This window comes from Caloenas nicobarica, chromosome 1, assembly GCF_036013445.1.
Source record: "Caloenas nicobarica isolate bCalNic1 chromosome 1, bCalNic1.hap1, whole genome shotgun sequence".
Classification (NCBI taxonomy): domain Eukaryota; kingdom Metazoa; phylum Chordata; class Aves; order Columbiformes; family Columbidae; genus Caloenas; species Caloenas nicobarica.
Window position 1 is genome coordinate 67,262,815 of NC_088245.1, and position 16,269 is coordinate 67,279,083.

At 46.8% G+C, this 16,269-nt stretch overlaps 1 protein-coding gene across 1 annotated transcript in view; it reads left to right on the forward strand.

Moving 5' to 3' along the window:
* Positions 1–1,251: 1,251 nt before the first annotated feature.
* Positions 1,252–16,269, forward strand: part of CACNA2D4 (calcium voltage-gated channel auxiliary subunit alpha2delta 4) — a 125,487-nt gene continuing 110,469 nt past the window's right edge. Inside the window, exons 1-5 of the mRNA XM_065632503.1 lie at positions 1,252–1,358; positions 6,724–6,805; positions 12,714–12,830; positions 14,324–14,383; positions 16,107–16,269. Coding sequence (XP_065488575.1) covers positions 1,252–1,358; positions 6,724–6,805; positions 12,714–12,830; positions 14,324–14,383; positions 16,107–16,269 — 529 coding nt within the window. The remainder of the gene's footprint in view (positions 1,359–6,723; positions 6,806–12,713; positions 12,831–14,323; positions 14,384–16,106) is intronic.

Consider the following 16,269-nt stretch of genomic DNA (forward strand, 5'->3'; position numbering starts at 1 on the left):
GGCTCCTTTGATTCATTCGTCTCCAGACACAGATGAGGGGACGGCAATCTCAACTGAATGTTGCCCAAACAGAGAGGTTCAACTATTAATAAATAATTGCTTACATTAGGAGGCAATCAGTTAACTGTCAGAGTCCTCTTTTTTCATGCTGGTTTTATCTCCCGCTGCCCATTTTCCCTCCTCTCCTCTTGCCTGTGTGAGGTCCCCAGACATGGCTTGGAGGATGAGCACCTTGGCAGGACCCCAGTGATAGGATCAGGGGCAACAGGCACAGACAGAAGCACAGGAGGTTCCATCTGAATATGAGGAAAAACTTCTTTACTTTGAGGGTGCCAGAGCATTGAACAGGCTGCCCAGAGAGGCTGTGGAGTCTCCTTCTCTGGATACATTCAAAACCCGCCTGGACACGTTCCTGTGTGATCTGCTCTGGGTGAACCTGCTTTAGCAGGTGAGCTGGACTAGATCTCCAGAGGTCTCTTCCAGTCGCAACCATTCTGTGATTCTGTGACCTGGACTGGATACTGCCAAGGCACCGGCTCTGCAGAGCATCGCTGGTCCCCTGTAAACCTCAGCACGAGGTGACAGCATGGCACAAACCCACTGGTGCCTGCAAGAGCCCACCATGTGCCCCATGCTTCTGGTCCCAACCCCGCGGTCCCCAGTGGGAAGGAGGTGGTGCCAGGGTGACCCTCCAGCGTCTCTCAGTGCAACAGGGAGGCCTGCCAGACAGACATCAAAGGCTGGGCGTTTTTGTTCAAGGGTTTGGATGCGACCCCTTCAAAGCAGGCACGGCCTGACCTCCGGCTGGAGAAGCCCAGACCCGTCTTCAGGAATCAGAGTAATCCTGGGTGATTTTATCCCACTCCACTTCCCTAAATCTGTGGCTGCTGCTGCTCGGCGAGGGGATTAAGGGGCTGGCGGGGGATTACGTAGCCGATGCAGCTCCCAGCGCAGAGCTCCCTCCTGGCGCAGCCGCTCCTCGGGGCACGGAGACACACTGCACCCATGGGTCCCCGCTGACGAGGGTCCCCGCTGGGTTTTTGGCCACCTGCCCTAAGCCAGAGACCCCTGACAGCACCCAGCATCAGGAGCAACGTTCCCGGGGCAGAGGCAGCCGGGGTCGCCCCGGGGCTGGGCCCCGCAGCAGCAGAGCACCCAGCCCGGCAGCATGGCGGGGGCCGTATGGGACCCCCCTCGGGGCAGCAGGAAGGGCGGGGAGCCCCCGCACCCCACCAGCCAGTCCCCTTGCTGATGGTTGGTGGGTGGAGGATGGGGCCCTGGGCCGTCCCGTGGATGATGCTCTGGCTCTTCTGCCTCCTGCCCTCTACCAGGGCCCAGACGAAGATCCCACTGGAGACGTGAGTGTTCCCCTCTCTGGCATGGGGCATTTCTGGTGCGGGGTGGGTGATGCCGTGGGCACGGGTGGGTGGGACTGCCTCCCCAGCGGTGGCAGGCACTGCAGGTGCAGGCTCCTCTGATGGGGCACATCGCTGCCAGGGGGCTGGTGGCTTTTCCTTACGATGGTGGTGATGGCTCCTGGGAGAAGACGCGAGCACGGGAGCCACAAATTCAGTTCTCAGGTCTAGCACGGGTGCCGTGCCCCATTTTGCCCCCTTCATCAAGCAGGGCAATGATGATCATCTGCTTTAGTTAAGCACTTTGACATCTATTAATGCTCTGCTTAATGCACTGGATGGCAAAAGGCAAAACGAGTTTAAAGGCACGTCCGTAAAACCCCACCGCTGGTGCAATTTGTGGCGACTCAGCCATGGAGGCAGATTTAAATGGCTCCAGTTTAGCAGCTCCCCAGTTTAGCAGAGCAGTTCCAGCAGACGCTGCTGGTTTGCAGCCTGCCGGGGGCACCTCGGAGCTGCATAGCCCTGGTCAGAATTTGGCCTCGGAAGGCACCTCCAGGAAATCCAGATTGTGCAATGCAATGTTTGCAGCTCTTTTTTAGCGTTATGTATCACTGGCACTGTTCCAATGCACTGGTCTGGTACACTGAAGGCTGAAAAAAGGCTTTCGTATATATACGCAGACTGGGTAATACACATACATGTTTATTCATGTGTGTGGATGTCAGTGGATATTAGTGGTGGGAGGCTAAATAGAAGAAAGAGGCCATGGTAACTTTCCTTGCTTGTTCCTGCTCCACCTTACTACAAAGGGCTCAATAGCCCTTCCCAGAGCTCTAGAACATAGGAATGAAAATCTGAGTTGCAATACAAAGCCTAAACAGCCGTGTTTTGTGCAGGCACTGCATTTGGGGCCAGGTGCTAGTGCGCACACAAGGAATTTTGATGCAACTTTTTGGCTGTGGGCTTGCAGGGTGCCTACGTGCCTGTTGGTGTGTGCAACTGGCTCCCTCATCATGGTCACCCGCCCTGTGCTGGTCCCGTCATGGTCGCTGCTGGGAAAGTCCCCACCAGCAGTGCAGCCCACCCCAGCAGCCTGGCAGGAGGCTAACAGCCCTCAGCAGACCCAGTTTATAGAAACTTCACCTTGTTAAGCTGATTTAGGCAAGTTCAATCCTTTAAGGATTAAAAATGGCAGCACTGCGGCTGGTAAAAGTTGTTGGGGGACAGCTTCTGTCTGCAGAGGACAGCAGATCAGTCCGGAGAGAAGACAACACTGCTATGGAGTTTCAGGAGGAGATATGGCCACTAAACCAACCAGAGTCAGCTCAAGCCCTTTCCTGAGACTGAGAAAATGTTTTGTATTCAAAAAGTGCCAATAAGACCCTTGCAGATGTGCTCGCCAGTACAGCCCATGTGATTACCAAGCATTGCGCTGACTTAATCTCAGAAAACTTTGCCATCGACTTTATTCTTGGCTGCACTATCAAGCCCTTCCTCAACAAAGTGCTTTTGATTTGGGTTTCACAAAAAAGGACATAGAGGTTATAGAGGGAAAAAAATCCAACTTCTGATAATTTCAAACTGCAAAAAATAAAAATCAACTTTCTGTGCCCAGGGTAAATACTGCATGGAAATGCCTTTAGGTCTTGAAATCTGTAGCATTAAGAAGACAGCCTGTCCTTTCTGCTGTTTTCACCACGGAATACAAGTGCGGGGATTACAGGCAGGCAACCTCTGACCAAATCCTTTTCTGATGTGTTTGTTTATAATGTGATAGCCCTTTACTATGAGAAAAGAGTTACATCACTTTGTACGATCTGGGATTTATTCATGTACAAGAATAAAGAATAAACAATAGAAAAAGAGCTTTTCTCCCCTGGTACTGAAACCAGACCAAGAGCTGAATTAGTTCCTGGTGTTTCAAATATGCTCATGAATTTAACTAAAACATAAAAGTTGCCCTTTCTGAATGAAATTTCAGTAGAACACCACACTGGCCAGAGGACCAAAGAGAGTAAATCAGCAGAAAATGGACCTGCTCCATAGATTACACAGGGACATTTTGAGGACACCAAATCTGAGGCCTTTAAGCAACAGCTGGGTTCAATCACAGTTAAGTGACACAAGGCCCAGTTGGCCTGTGCTGCTCCCAAAGTCGTGCCTGGCTTTGCTGCACCACCCTCAGTTCGCCGCCAACTTATTCGCATCTTTGCAAAGCTCACTCTGCTTTAACGCCAGCAGTGTGAAAATCTGCTCATTCACTCATTAGCAACGCTTCTGGGGTGCAGGTTCAGCACAGAAACCACCTCCTCTTTCCTTCTGGACACTGTTCTGCTTGTAAGCTGGCCATGGCATGGGCGGGAGCGCTGGCAGCTGTGAGGATGGTGAGGATTTGGGGCTGGCTGCTCAGCCTTTGCTTGTTGGGGTTCCAGAAACTTCAGCAAACGTTGGTGGGAGATGCGAAGGTCAACCTGGTATGGCCTCTTCAGGCTGTCCCTACTGCTTCACTGCATCCATTCCTGAGTTTGTGGAGCCAGCAGCCTTAGGTGAAATTTCTCTGCAACCTGATGAATTGTAGATTGACCTTTTCTCTCACTTGTTTATGAAAAAAATAAAGAAACCTATTTAAATCCAGCAGGCTGCCCTTAATCTACCAGTACCCTTAGCTCACTCCCTTCCCTGGCAAATAATAGTCTTTTAAATGTGTAAATGCCAGCATATTTCTGCCTCTTCACTTGCCTCATCTTCAACTTCCTTGAAATGCCACCATATATTTTTAACTACCCACTCTTCAGCCCTGTCACACAGGGCTTTGGGACCTTTGTGCCCTCTCATTCTTTTGTGCCCCCTAACTTTCCAGCCAGACAGACACTGCCAGTCTCTGATCCTCTCTCTGCTCCTCTATGCCTTTGCACCTCCTCCCTCCTCTCCTCCTCCTCACACCCCTCACCTCTTCCCAGGGTGAGTAGGTTTTGCAGCACAGTGCCTTGCAGACCTGCTTCGAGATCAGCAGAAATATCAGCCCCCAGGTTGGAGCAGCAGCTCAGATGTGGCTGTGGGGCTACTGCCTCAGGCAGGCTGGGAAAGCTCTCCCCAGCTGAGCATCCCACACCAAGGGCACCCATGTAGAAATTGCAAAGTTACACAAATACTGATTTTTTTTTTTTCCTTGCATTCTGCTGTTAGTGGAAGTTTCAAGGTTCACTACTTTGGCTTTTTTTTCCACAGCCTCAAAGGCTAAAAACTGACCTTCCCTTTTCCTGTTTTTATGAAAGCAGAGAATCCCAAGCCATCGTGGACTTCAGGATTTTTCAAACAAGCAGTTCCACGAGCAGCAGGGCTGAGTCTTCTATGAAACTGTGTCTATGTCTGGTTTCTCTGCTGGCTGATCATTGCTAAGCTGATATTGTGGACCTTTTACCTCAATAATAGCATCTTCCTGCTGAAGCTGCCCAACCACACTCGCTAGTCAGAAATTGATATACAGACTCTTCTGCCCTGCTGGGTTGAAGTTAATAATTGGGAAGAATAGGGGCACACACACAACTACAGACACAACACAAAAGAGAAAGACCAGGATCACGTGCACCTTGGGTTTTTTTGTCAGGGAAATGAGGTAAAAATAAACCTCCCTGCTAACATCAATATCCCAAACTCTATGTTTAGCTGCTCCCTTTCTACAGCAAAAGGTGATGAGACTGGAGAATATGCGTTAATATCAGCACAAAACATCTTATACATAAAAGTTATAAAAACAGCAGCTGCAGATAAGCATCGAGTTAAATGCTGATTCAGAGATCCACACACCTCAGGGAATGCGTTAGTCACTACAACAAACAGGAAAGCTTCCCATAGGGTCCCTGTTTCTGGTTTCCTCTTTTATTCTAGGCTCCCTAGCGCAACTCTGATAAGGACAATGAATCCTGGCCTCCTAGAAAATACTACGTTCTTTTTTTCTGTAAGAATAAAATGAAAAGATAAAAGCTCTGGCTGTCAAAACAAGATGCAGAGCACAATGTCAAAAAAACCAAACCAAACCAAAACAAAAAAGCATTGCTCTGATTGAGTTCAGCTGGTGCTGGATCGCACTCAGTGGTTAGAAATGAATGCCTCATTGGCAATTAAGGAGTGATTAGAAAGGGCACCCACTCTTATCATACTCCTTTTGCTAGGCAGTAGAGAGAGATACAGTTCAGAGCAGAAGCCTTATGTATGCTCCAAATTATCCCCTATAGCTGCCTATCTGTCTCTGTTTGCAAGAGGGGAGCCTAAACAGACTTTCCTAGGCTAAAGTTAGCCGTTTTGATTATTCCACCATTGCTGCGCTGGCTTTACTCCGGAGCTTGTCTCTATATTGGCATATTATTCTATCAAAAAAGTGTTGCAATGCACTAGGAAATCAGGCCCTGGTGTTAAAGTCTGCTTAGGACTGGAGTAAATCTGCTGGAAGCCACAGGTAAGACTCTGCACCCCATAAATAAGTAGTGTATTCTGGTAAGTGGAGCAGGCTATTTATCCCATTAAATAAATCTCTTCTAAGTGAATCCTTGTTGAAGGAAATGTATGTAGGTGGAACTGCCTAATGTGAATCATGTAACAGATTTCTGATGAAGTGCTCTGTCAATTACAAGAGCCATCTATTTTGATTTGGATGGCTCAGTGTTCAGGCTGCTCTTCAACATCCTTATGTTCTCCATGTGGTATTGCTATCATCAGTTATTTACAGGATGGCAAAAATGTGAGTAGTGTTTTACAATTATGAGGTGCATAATCTACTCTGGCATTATCAAGCTGTAGTATCTTCACTGAAAGCAGTGAATTCTTATGCCTCGTTAGTCTCTGCCCCACGCAGATTTGGGAATTGAATCCAAGGGGTGAATCTTGACAATTTCTTTCAGGTCTGACACTTAATTCTCTTCAGCAGTCTTGACACTGTCTAGCCCTTCACCCCAGGCTCTCTCTGCAATCAGTGAAGACAAATAGGTGTTTGCAGGGCTATTTATTTCACTTTGCTAACAACAGAGGAAAACAGATGATATCTAAGACCAAGCATACAACTTTTGTACCTCTAAAGTTAGATGAGACAATTTCCACCCCCAGTCAAAATGCAGTGACCGAGACCAGCAGAACTCAGTGTTTCTCCTTGCTGACTGACGTCCTGGGCAGAATGTCCAAGAGCAGCACCTGCCTCCTGCCTTACTGCTTGTCTGGCTAGCAATCTGGGGAGAAAGCATTGTCACTGTTACTATAGTGGCTTAGAGAAATATAGAGGGAGGTCATACTAGGGAAGATGGAGTTTTCCCTGTCTGAAGAAGTAAGCAGTCCTGCTGACTTTGAATTATCAACACTGATTTTCCTTTTTTAGGGTGAAGTCTTGGGCAGATGCCTTCAGTGGGGAGCTGTACTCCATTGTGACTAAGTATTCAGGCTCTCTCCTGTTGCAGAAGGTAGGTAAAAGCTGTGAAGGTTTCCCTCGGCTTTGCATCATCTCCTCATGTAGTCCTCCAAAGCTTTCCCCTGGGGTGGAAAAAAGCAAAACACACAGGTCTCCAGCTAACTTGCAAAACCATGCAGGTTCATATCCATACACAAAGAATGATTCCTTGTGGCAATTCCCCTTGAACTGCAGAGGGGGATACATCTAATGCCTTTCCTTCTTTCATTAGTAATGGCCAAATGTCAGCTAAACTGTCTCATTTAAAAAAAAAAAAAATTAAGAGTACTAGTTGTGTTTCCCCTCTGATGATAATTTCATGCCCTTCCACATTGACCTCTCGCTCCGCCCTTCCCAAGTGCATATCAGTCCCTCTCCTCCTGCTCATCACTCACCTGCTCATCCTCCCCTCCTGCAGCTCTCCAGCTGGCACTCTTGTTTATTGCTGCTTTATCTGTCTTCCTCCAGTAACTCATCAGTTCTTTGAATTGTGCCTTTAAAACTCTTCTTTGGACAGGGTCTCTGAGGCAGATGCCCTGGAAGGTGTGACCTTCCAGAGGTGCAGAGATCTGCCTCACTCCCCAGCCTGGCATGCCTGGCTCGGTCACCAAACAACAGGCACTACTCGGCTTAACTCTCTACCAGCATTAAAGGCTCCAAGGGCTTTAAGTAAATGTTTCCATTTGCAGCTGTAGAGAAGTTGTTCTGTTGCCTTCGACTCCTGAAGTCACAGAATCATAGAGTAGTTTGGGTTGGAAGGGACCTCCAAAGGTCCTCTAGTCCAACTCCCCTGCAATGAGCAGGGACATCTTCAACTCAATCAGGTTGCTCCTCTTTTCTTAGGGACATGGTTTAGTGCCAGAGTTAGGTTAATGGTTGGACTCTATGATCTGGAGCGTCTCTTCCAACAAAAACGATCCTATGATTCTTTCAGGCTCTGTGAACTCCGCACTGTGGCAGCAGGGCTGTATGGATCAGCACCTCTCAAATGCAGCTCAGGGAGCCTGATGGCTGCTGAGTACATCTGAAGGGATGTAGTCCCCTCTCCACCTCATGTGGCTGTCTGATTCCTTTTCTTTAGTCTTTCTCTGATTAGTCTTTTCAACACAAGCTGTACCTTGCCTCTTAGGCCTTTTGGGTGTCTGATTTCTGTCTTCTGACTAGTAATAACACCCTCATCCCTGTGTAAAAAAAGGGATCTGGATATCATTTGCCTTGCCTTGCCCTTGGCTTCCCTGTCCTCACAGTCCTGCTTTCTGTCTGGAGGAAGAGAGCATCACTTTTGCTAGGCTTGGCCAAGAAAGACCTTTAGCATCCATCACAAAAGTCTATACTGATCCTCAGCTCTTCTTAGGATGAATGCGCCACCATGCAATGAAAATTTATTAGCACTGGTGTAGGTATTTCATGCCCTAATCATGAGGCAGCTGTAGTGGGACATCAATGCAGTCAAAAGTTTGGCTTTTAGAAGTTCTGATGTTGCTTCCGCATTGCCTGTTCTTCTATGGGGTCCCCAAGTGGTAGTGCCAGAGGCAAAGTGACATGCTACAGCATCTCTGGTGGGTGCTGCAGCTCCAGTAGGCAGTAGATACAAATTTGGGTTATTTGATAGTCAGGTATCTGTGTCTGATGCTGTAAAGGTATTTGCTGTCCAACAGAAAGTTTACAGACACCAGGCCTTTCTGGAAGATAGGGGTGTCCCCTTATTGTGTGAAGCCATACTGCAGCCGCTATGTCTTCTCCTTACTGCCTCAACACAGCCAACTTGTGCTGCTTCTGTGGCTACTTCTACTAACATATTAAGAGAGTACACATTTCTTAAGGTCCAAATATCAGCATGACTAAGCAGAACAGGGCTTAGCTGAAAATACCAGCATTGTAAAAGTTAACAGTGGAGGTCAAGGATGGCAGATACAGCACTGAGGTGGGTATCAAGATAGATGTGCTGTGTTGGTCCTCTGGAGATGTTGCACCAGGTAATTTCATCTCCCTCTGTCCACACTATATGCTTTGACTCTTGTGATTTTGAACTCTTCAGGATAGGGGTTACATGAGACCTGTAGATGCTATTATAGTACCACTAAAAATGACAGTCATGACAACCAGACTGTGAACAAAAATTCACAACTCTATCAGTTTTTGGTGTCATTCTCTGGAAGCAAAGAAAACTAATTTCTGATGAAAAAGAAGCCTGAATGTAACCAAATCCAATCTAGCACTCATGTCAAGGGGAGCCAAGGCAGAGCTATATTTCTCCAGTGGTCTGACAGCCTTGTAAAATAATCACACTTGCCTGCCCCAGTTCACGTCCCTGTGGTTTTGTTCTCGGAGAGGGGAATGTGTCTGGTTTGCTCTTGCACATGTTTGAGCCTGAATGCAGCACAGACCCCCTTGAGTGGGGCATAGTGTCACTTGTGGCTCAGAGCAAAACTGTCCTTCGGTGAGTCACTGTCACCTCTTCCAGCAGGGGCTACAGACAAGCTTGATCCAACCTTGCTCTGTCAACACTCTCCAGCAGACTCGTCTTCTAAATGCACGTCCTGCCCTAACTTCCCTTAAGCAGTTTAAACAGCTCAGGTTTACCTTTCACCCCTCAAGTGCCACTCCTTGAGCAATTTTATTTCATCTTCTTTCCCTGGGACCATTTCTTCAGTCCTTCTCTCAGCCCCCATTTCTTTAGCCTGGCTCAGAGATGATGGAACTGTATTAAAATGCTGGCCAGGGTCTAGGACAGCTGAGGGCGATACAGCCAGAGCAGAGGTGAAGCAAAAGGCTTAGCAGGATGGAGGGCAGTAGCATCTCCCAGAGCTAAGGAACAGAAAGCTTGTACCTGTGGCTTGCTTGGTCTGTTTGCCACAGCCCTGCTGCTGCAGTTGGCCAGGCAGTGACCAAAGGCCCGGGGCCATTGACTGCAGCCACACTGAGGGGATGCTACGGTGGCTCTGGGTTTCTCAGGGCTGGCCTCTGAATGACAGAAACGCCAGCTGCTTCAGCAGACTCAAAACTTATTCTTTCTTCTACTATGTTAATGATGCATTATAAGCATTTCTGAGAATTACCTCCTGCTTCCCTCTGTAGCTGCAGTGCTGATTGCCTTCCCCAGTGGATAGGGCTGAGAAAGGACAGCAGGACTCGGCTCCAGCTATGTAATTACTAGAAAGTAAGACAAATAACTCCATGGCAAGTAACAGACAAATTAAAGAAGTTCAGTCAAGACATTTTCCTGGGTGAAGATGAAAGGAATGTCTCTCACACTCTTAATATAGTTTCACTAGCAGTGAGTAATGCAACACTGTATACTTCAATGGGCTAAATTTCTTGGAGGTGGGAACAAGAAAATATATTTGGTGACATATTTCTGTTCACAGATAGAACTAAGGATACTGAATCCTGGATCTTCCACTTCTAAATTGCCACCCCCATCACTGTGGAAGAAGAATCTTAATGAGCTGTTTCTGTTGTTTTAAGGAAACACTAAGAACTGGATGAATATGAAAATATTTCATTAGATCAGAGTTAACTTTTTGACCCCTTTCAACACCAGATCCTTACAGCCAGTTCTCCCAAGCCTGTAGCTGATGCCTGTTCTGTAAATTATAATGATCTGATAACCTGAACCCTAGACTCAGTTTGTGCAGGTTAATCTTGGTCAGCTCCAAGCACCTGTGTTGACACTTCCAGCCATGGTGTCTGGTAACAGTATTGAAATCACAGGTACTACTCTGTTGCCCACCTTTGGGAACTCTTGCAGGGAATATTCATTAATAGCAGGAGATTCTAGGGGCAGGAATACAGATACAAAAGCGTTTGCTGGATCATTTGTAGGAAAAAAAACTCAAAGAGGATCTGAGCTCAAACATGGTGAATTCCTTACAGCCAACTGAAACTTTGCAGAAAGTCTTTCGGGGGTTTTTTGTCTTCCCAGCTCTGGCTAGATCCCAGAGCTGAGACATGCGTATGGTATTAGCAGATTGCTCATGATTACTTTTACCCTAATAGTGTCTACTTGTCAATGTGTCTAAAGCACATTAAAAAATAATTGAGAAGTAAAGAGCCCTGATCTTTTTAATTCAAGGGATGACCCAAGGTAACCAATGGCAGGTCACTTTGTAAAGCCCGTGCTTGCCCATGCTGGTGTTGTCCCCCCTCCTCGCTGGCTTTCCCAAGAGAGATTACCCTTCTCCCCCCGAGGAGGGCCTGATTAAAGCCCAGCATGGCAGAGATCACTAACCTTCTGACAAAACCATGACATGGAGCTAAATGGGACAGGCACCAGCTGGGATGTCAGCAGCCAGGAACCTCAGTCGGGGCAGGGGGGGGGTTGTTGCACATCCCTCTTTTGGCAGCGTGGTTACGCAAACCTTCGTGCTCAACCCGCACTTCTCCTCCCCCGCCCATCCCGGCTACCCAGCCGCAGCAGAGGGGATGCGAGGCCTGGCGGTTTTAATCCAGTAAAACCCTCGCTGTTAATCACGCCAGGCAGAGCGAGCAGCCTCCCCGCCATGCCTGCTGCAGGCTGGATGCTGCTGCTATATCTGTCTGACCTCCTCAGCCGGCCCCAGCCCCGAGGCGTTTCTTACTCTGCCTGTGCTCAGCCACCCTCCTGGACAGTCAATGAGCTTCTTGAACAAAAAGAGCTCTGCTTGCTCACCTTAAAGGCATGCAAACTCCTTCCCCCCACAATTCCTTCTAATTCAAATGTGCCACTAAAGCCTCTGCCATCCCTTTACCCTTTTCACCCCCTCATTTTGTACCAGCAGAAGAAATCCAGCCCTGGTTGAGATTGCTGCTGCAGTGCTACTACAACATAAAGATGTAGGGGATGTATATACACTGCAGAGAGAAATGATGATGAGGGAAATGCAGCTGGTTGCCTTTCTGCTTCCACATTGCCAGGGAGATAAGTCTCCGTGTTTCCTGAAATAGGTTAATTGTATTGTGTCCTTTTGCAACATTTTTACTCTTTCTTTCTGCCTATCTCTGTTAGCTTTGGGATTTCTTGAAATGGAGAAATAAAGACCATTGTATCCACTCTTGAAAGGGCAGATTTAGGGAGGCAGATTACAGTTACCCAGTTTGGGACTACTCTGAGGTTTTTAATGCCTAGATTATATGAAACATGGTCAGAAGAAACTGGCTATATCTAAAGCTGTCAGATCCCGATCGTCCTCATTACAGCATCTCTCCCAGTGGAGGCAGCACTAAGTAGCCATGCTTGTAATTCCTGGTTTCTGGGACTTGTCTCTGCGCTGCTCTTGGCCCAAAGCATGCTCACGTGTGCTGAATAAGTAATGTCATAACTGTCTAGATAACCTTCCCTTGGCAGTCTCCCACCTAAGCACTGAGCAGACCCTTCTCCTGACAGGTTACCCTACAGATATGGTGGCACTGTGGGAGGACAGGACATGCATTAGCATTACATCCCTGTCACTAGTGCCCCAGAGCATATATGACATAGGAGGTGGTGTAATGACAGCATACAGTTCCATTCCTTTGCAGTTCCCTCTGCCTTAAGTACATGTCAGATATGCAATGCACATAGTGCAACTATGGATGTAAGCACAATGTTCATTTTAGGTTTTCAAAAGTCAGCCTTCTGCTTTTATCCCTTACTTTTAGGCGCCAATAGCTCCAGGTACATTTCTGCTTTTAAAAGTCATGAGCTCACAATTGAATCAGTTGCTTTTACTTAGTCAAAATGTTTTGTGTTATGGTCAGTGATCTGCATATACTCAAATTATGGTGTAAAAAAAGAGGAAAGGCAAAGACGGGAGAAGGTGGTAAATCAGATAGTAAATCAGACCAGTTCTTTGAACACATCTGTCTTCACCAAAGACAATACCCAGCTAACAATAATAGATATTCACCCCTCTCCATATAAGCCTCCAGCTCAGCAGGATTTTCTGGTTTTCCTTGGGTAGAAGTACAAAGATGTGGAGCCAACCCTGAAGATCAAAGAGGTGGATGGCTTGGAGCTGGTGAAGAAGTTCTCAGAGCAGATGGAAAGCATGCTCCGCAGGAAGGTCGAAGCCGTTGAGGTATGGCCATGGGGGCTACGAGAAGGAAGTCCTCTGCTGTCAGCCCCAGAGCAGTAGACACTGGTCTCCTGCCTATACCAGGAGTGTGTGGGCGCAGGGGTTGCATGAGGACTTCCTTGCTGAACCAAATGCCTGCTGGTGCAGCTGGCTCGCTCTGAGCTTTAAGTAGATACTGGTGGGAGGATGTGGGTGTTCAGACAAGGGAATGCTAGCTGCTTCTTCAGCTCAAAGTAGGAAATAAGACAAAAACAGTCTAGGAATAAATATGAGGGAATGAACACTCTTTTTGGAGAAAAGAGTTTTGATTATATAGCTGTTTAAAGAGGGAAAAAAAAACCACAAACCTCCCACAAGTGAAAATAGAGTTCATCCTTGCATAATGCCCTCTGGACCACTGAAGACTGGTAGCTTGTTTCAGCTGTATGTGTGGCTCAAGGGAAATTCCTGCAGCCACTGAACAGGAGCTGCAAGGAAGGTGCTTGGATTTCCAGCTGTGTACAGGAGGAAGCATGGAGGAGGTGGCAAGAGGTCTTTAGCTGTTGCTGTGTTGGAGATCAGAGCAGGTAATCATTATGGCCCCTCTTACTTCTTGCATCTAAGGATCTATTATATTGCCTTATATTTACCCACTATGAAAAGCACGTTTCTGTAGTCACAGAGCCTTGACTGTTTAAGGTGTCTAATGTGGAAAAGTCATCCAGAAACACATCATTTGAATCTCAAAGTGAAATGTGGACATATTTAGACCCAGAGCTTTGGCCCATAACATTAAATTCATAGCCAGACCTTTCCAATATTTGGATTGCCTTATCCTTTGTGAAGGAGAAGAAAAGTAGTTTTGCTGAGACTGTTGCTGATTGTGCAACTCTGAAAATACGTACATGTTTAGCTGGATTCCTTCCCAGTCAGTACCAAATGAGAATTAGTGCCCTGAAGCAACATATTGGAGAATACTGGTTGATTATATTGCCTTCCATAAATGGTAAGAGATCATAAATGGCCACAGCATTGCTGAGCCCTTCGTGAAATCTAATTGTGGTCTTTGTCTTCATTAACAATACCAGACTGAGGCTCCCACAAGGCCTTTTCCTTTGATGAGGTACTGACATAAGGCTGGGTCTGAAATGCCTTTCCCATGGATTTTTGGAAGGGTTCATGGAAAACGAAATTAAATCTCTGGCTGTTGATTCTCTAAATGGACATATTTCTGTTTGTATATGTCCTGTGATAGCTAAGATTGCTCAGGGCTTTAGTAGCGACTGGAGTAAGTAGGTGTGAATATACCTTCCAAGCTGTAAAGTTGTGGTGCAGAATGACAGGTCAGCAGAAAAGAGGGAAAGAGGGAAGTTTTTAGCCCTGTGACTCTGTGTTGTGGTGAATGAGGCAGCCATGTGTCTTTTCACTACATGTATGAATGGCTGATACAGCTGGAAGAGCTTCTGGAGGGGCCTCCACAGCACCCCCTCATCTTTCTTTCTGTGTGCTTGCATTAGAGGTTGGTGGAAGCAGCAGAAGATGCAGATCTGAACCATGAGTACAACTCCTCACTGGAGGTAAGTTTATCCCCCTCAGTGACAAAATATGACACGTATCCTCAGAGAGACCAGCCAAAAGGCAGGCCTAGCAGCACCCAGCCACCTCAGCCTCCTAGACAGGTTAGGAGTTTCCTTGTCTTCAGGACATTCAGCTTGTCCATAAACCAGTGTCACTAAGTGACTTTCCTGGCATATCCTAAGCCTAGTAACACCTAGGGGTCAGTCTCTTTGCTCCAGGAGGGGAAGGATTTGCAAGGATAGTGGTTTGTGTGATGTTATTTGCATTACATTTACTGCACACCAACATTGTCATTATGTGACATGTTAGCGCAAATTAGTTGGTGCTTTGTGGGTTACTTGACTGGAAAATGAGATGAAAATTGAGTGTGTCTGAGCAATGAGGAGGACGCTGTTGCAAATACCCACAGCAAACCATTAATCCCAATGAGCTGAGTTTCTCACCATCTCTCTCAGCAGCTCCCATCATCTTTTCTCCACCATGCAGACACCCCCTTGTCAGGACTCTCTGTTAGGTGAAAGCTTGGTGCTATCCAAGCAATTTGGATAATTGGCTTTCTGTTAAAAACTGTAGCCAAGCTATGGGATTATTGCTGGTGAAGGGAGCTGGAGTGAAACCTCTGATGAAGGAAGTCCACAGTACAAGCAGAGTGCTTAGCAGAAGGCCAGGCTACCCCTGCACGTACACTTCTCCATGCTGGGAAAGTGTGGGAATGAAAATGCTTCTTGAAATCAAGCTACCAGTTTCTCCTCTCCTATGTATTTATTTAAGAATCGTGTTACAGTCATGCTAGTTGGGTTATCTGCATTCATGGTAAAGATCATGGGTGAGTCGAGGTACACCACCCTGTATTTGCACACACAGTTCACAGCCCCTAAGCACAGTTACTGCCGGAACATAAATTCTTAAATAAACTCTGGCCTCAGATAAAGTCAACAAAAACATCTTAAAAACATCTGTTATCCAAGAGTGAAGAGTGTCCTGAAGATACTGAAGTGACCATAGATGCTAAAGCCCTGGTGGCCTTCGCAGGGGGAAAATTGCATCGTCTTTGAGCACCTTCTGCTCTATCCTTTGCTCTTGATGAGTGTCTGCTGCTTGGCGTGACAGAGTGAGGGGATAATCCTGGCTGGATGTACATCAGGAGTTAACTCTAGCAACCTCTGACAGCTGTAGAGACAGGGCAAGTAAGGTCAGCATCCACATGCCCTGTAGCAAACCTGGGAGCCAGACCCAGGGAGACATTCCACCTCTCTGGCTAGTCACTTAAATACCCCTGAGGGACCACAGGACTCTGCCATCGTGTCCCTTTGCTCTCAAGTGGCTCTTCTGCTGCTGGTTATGACCATGCTTTCAGTCACACAGGCACCTGACAACAAGAAATAGGGCAGAAAACATCATTTGGGGAGCCTAATGCTTTTCAATTGGTAATGGCTCTTGTTCGCTGCTCATCTTGATCTTATTTGAAGCCTGGATTCTCCAGACGTCCTTTTTTGTGTTTTAAAGAGTGGTTTGTTACTGGTTTTTGGGTGTGGGGTGGTTTTTTTGGTTTTTTTTGTTGTTGTTGGTTGTTGTTGGTTTTAGTGGGGGGGTTGTGGTTTTTTGTTTGGTTTTGGTTTGGTTTGGTTTTTTGTTTGTTTGTTTGTTTGTTTTCCAGGCAGTACTGGTAATAGTCTGTCTTATTCTCTCGTTGCCTTTCTTTTCCATTGTCCTCATCAACAGTTTGATTACTACAACTCTCTACTGATCAATGAGAAAGATGAAAATGACAATTATGTTGAGCTTGGAGATGAATTCATTTTGGAGCCAAATGAACATTTCAATAACCTGCTGGTGAACACAACGTACAGTGATATTCAGCTCCCCACCAACGTCTACAACAAAG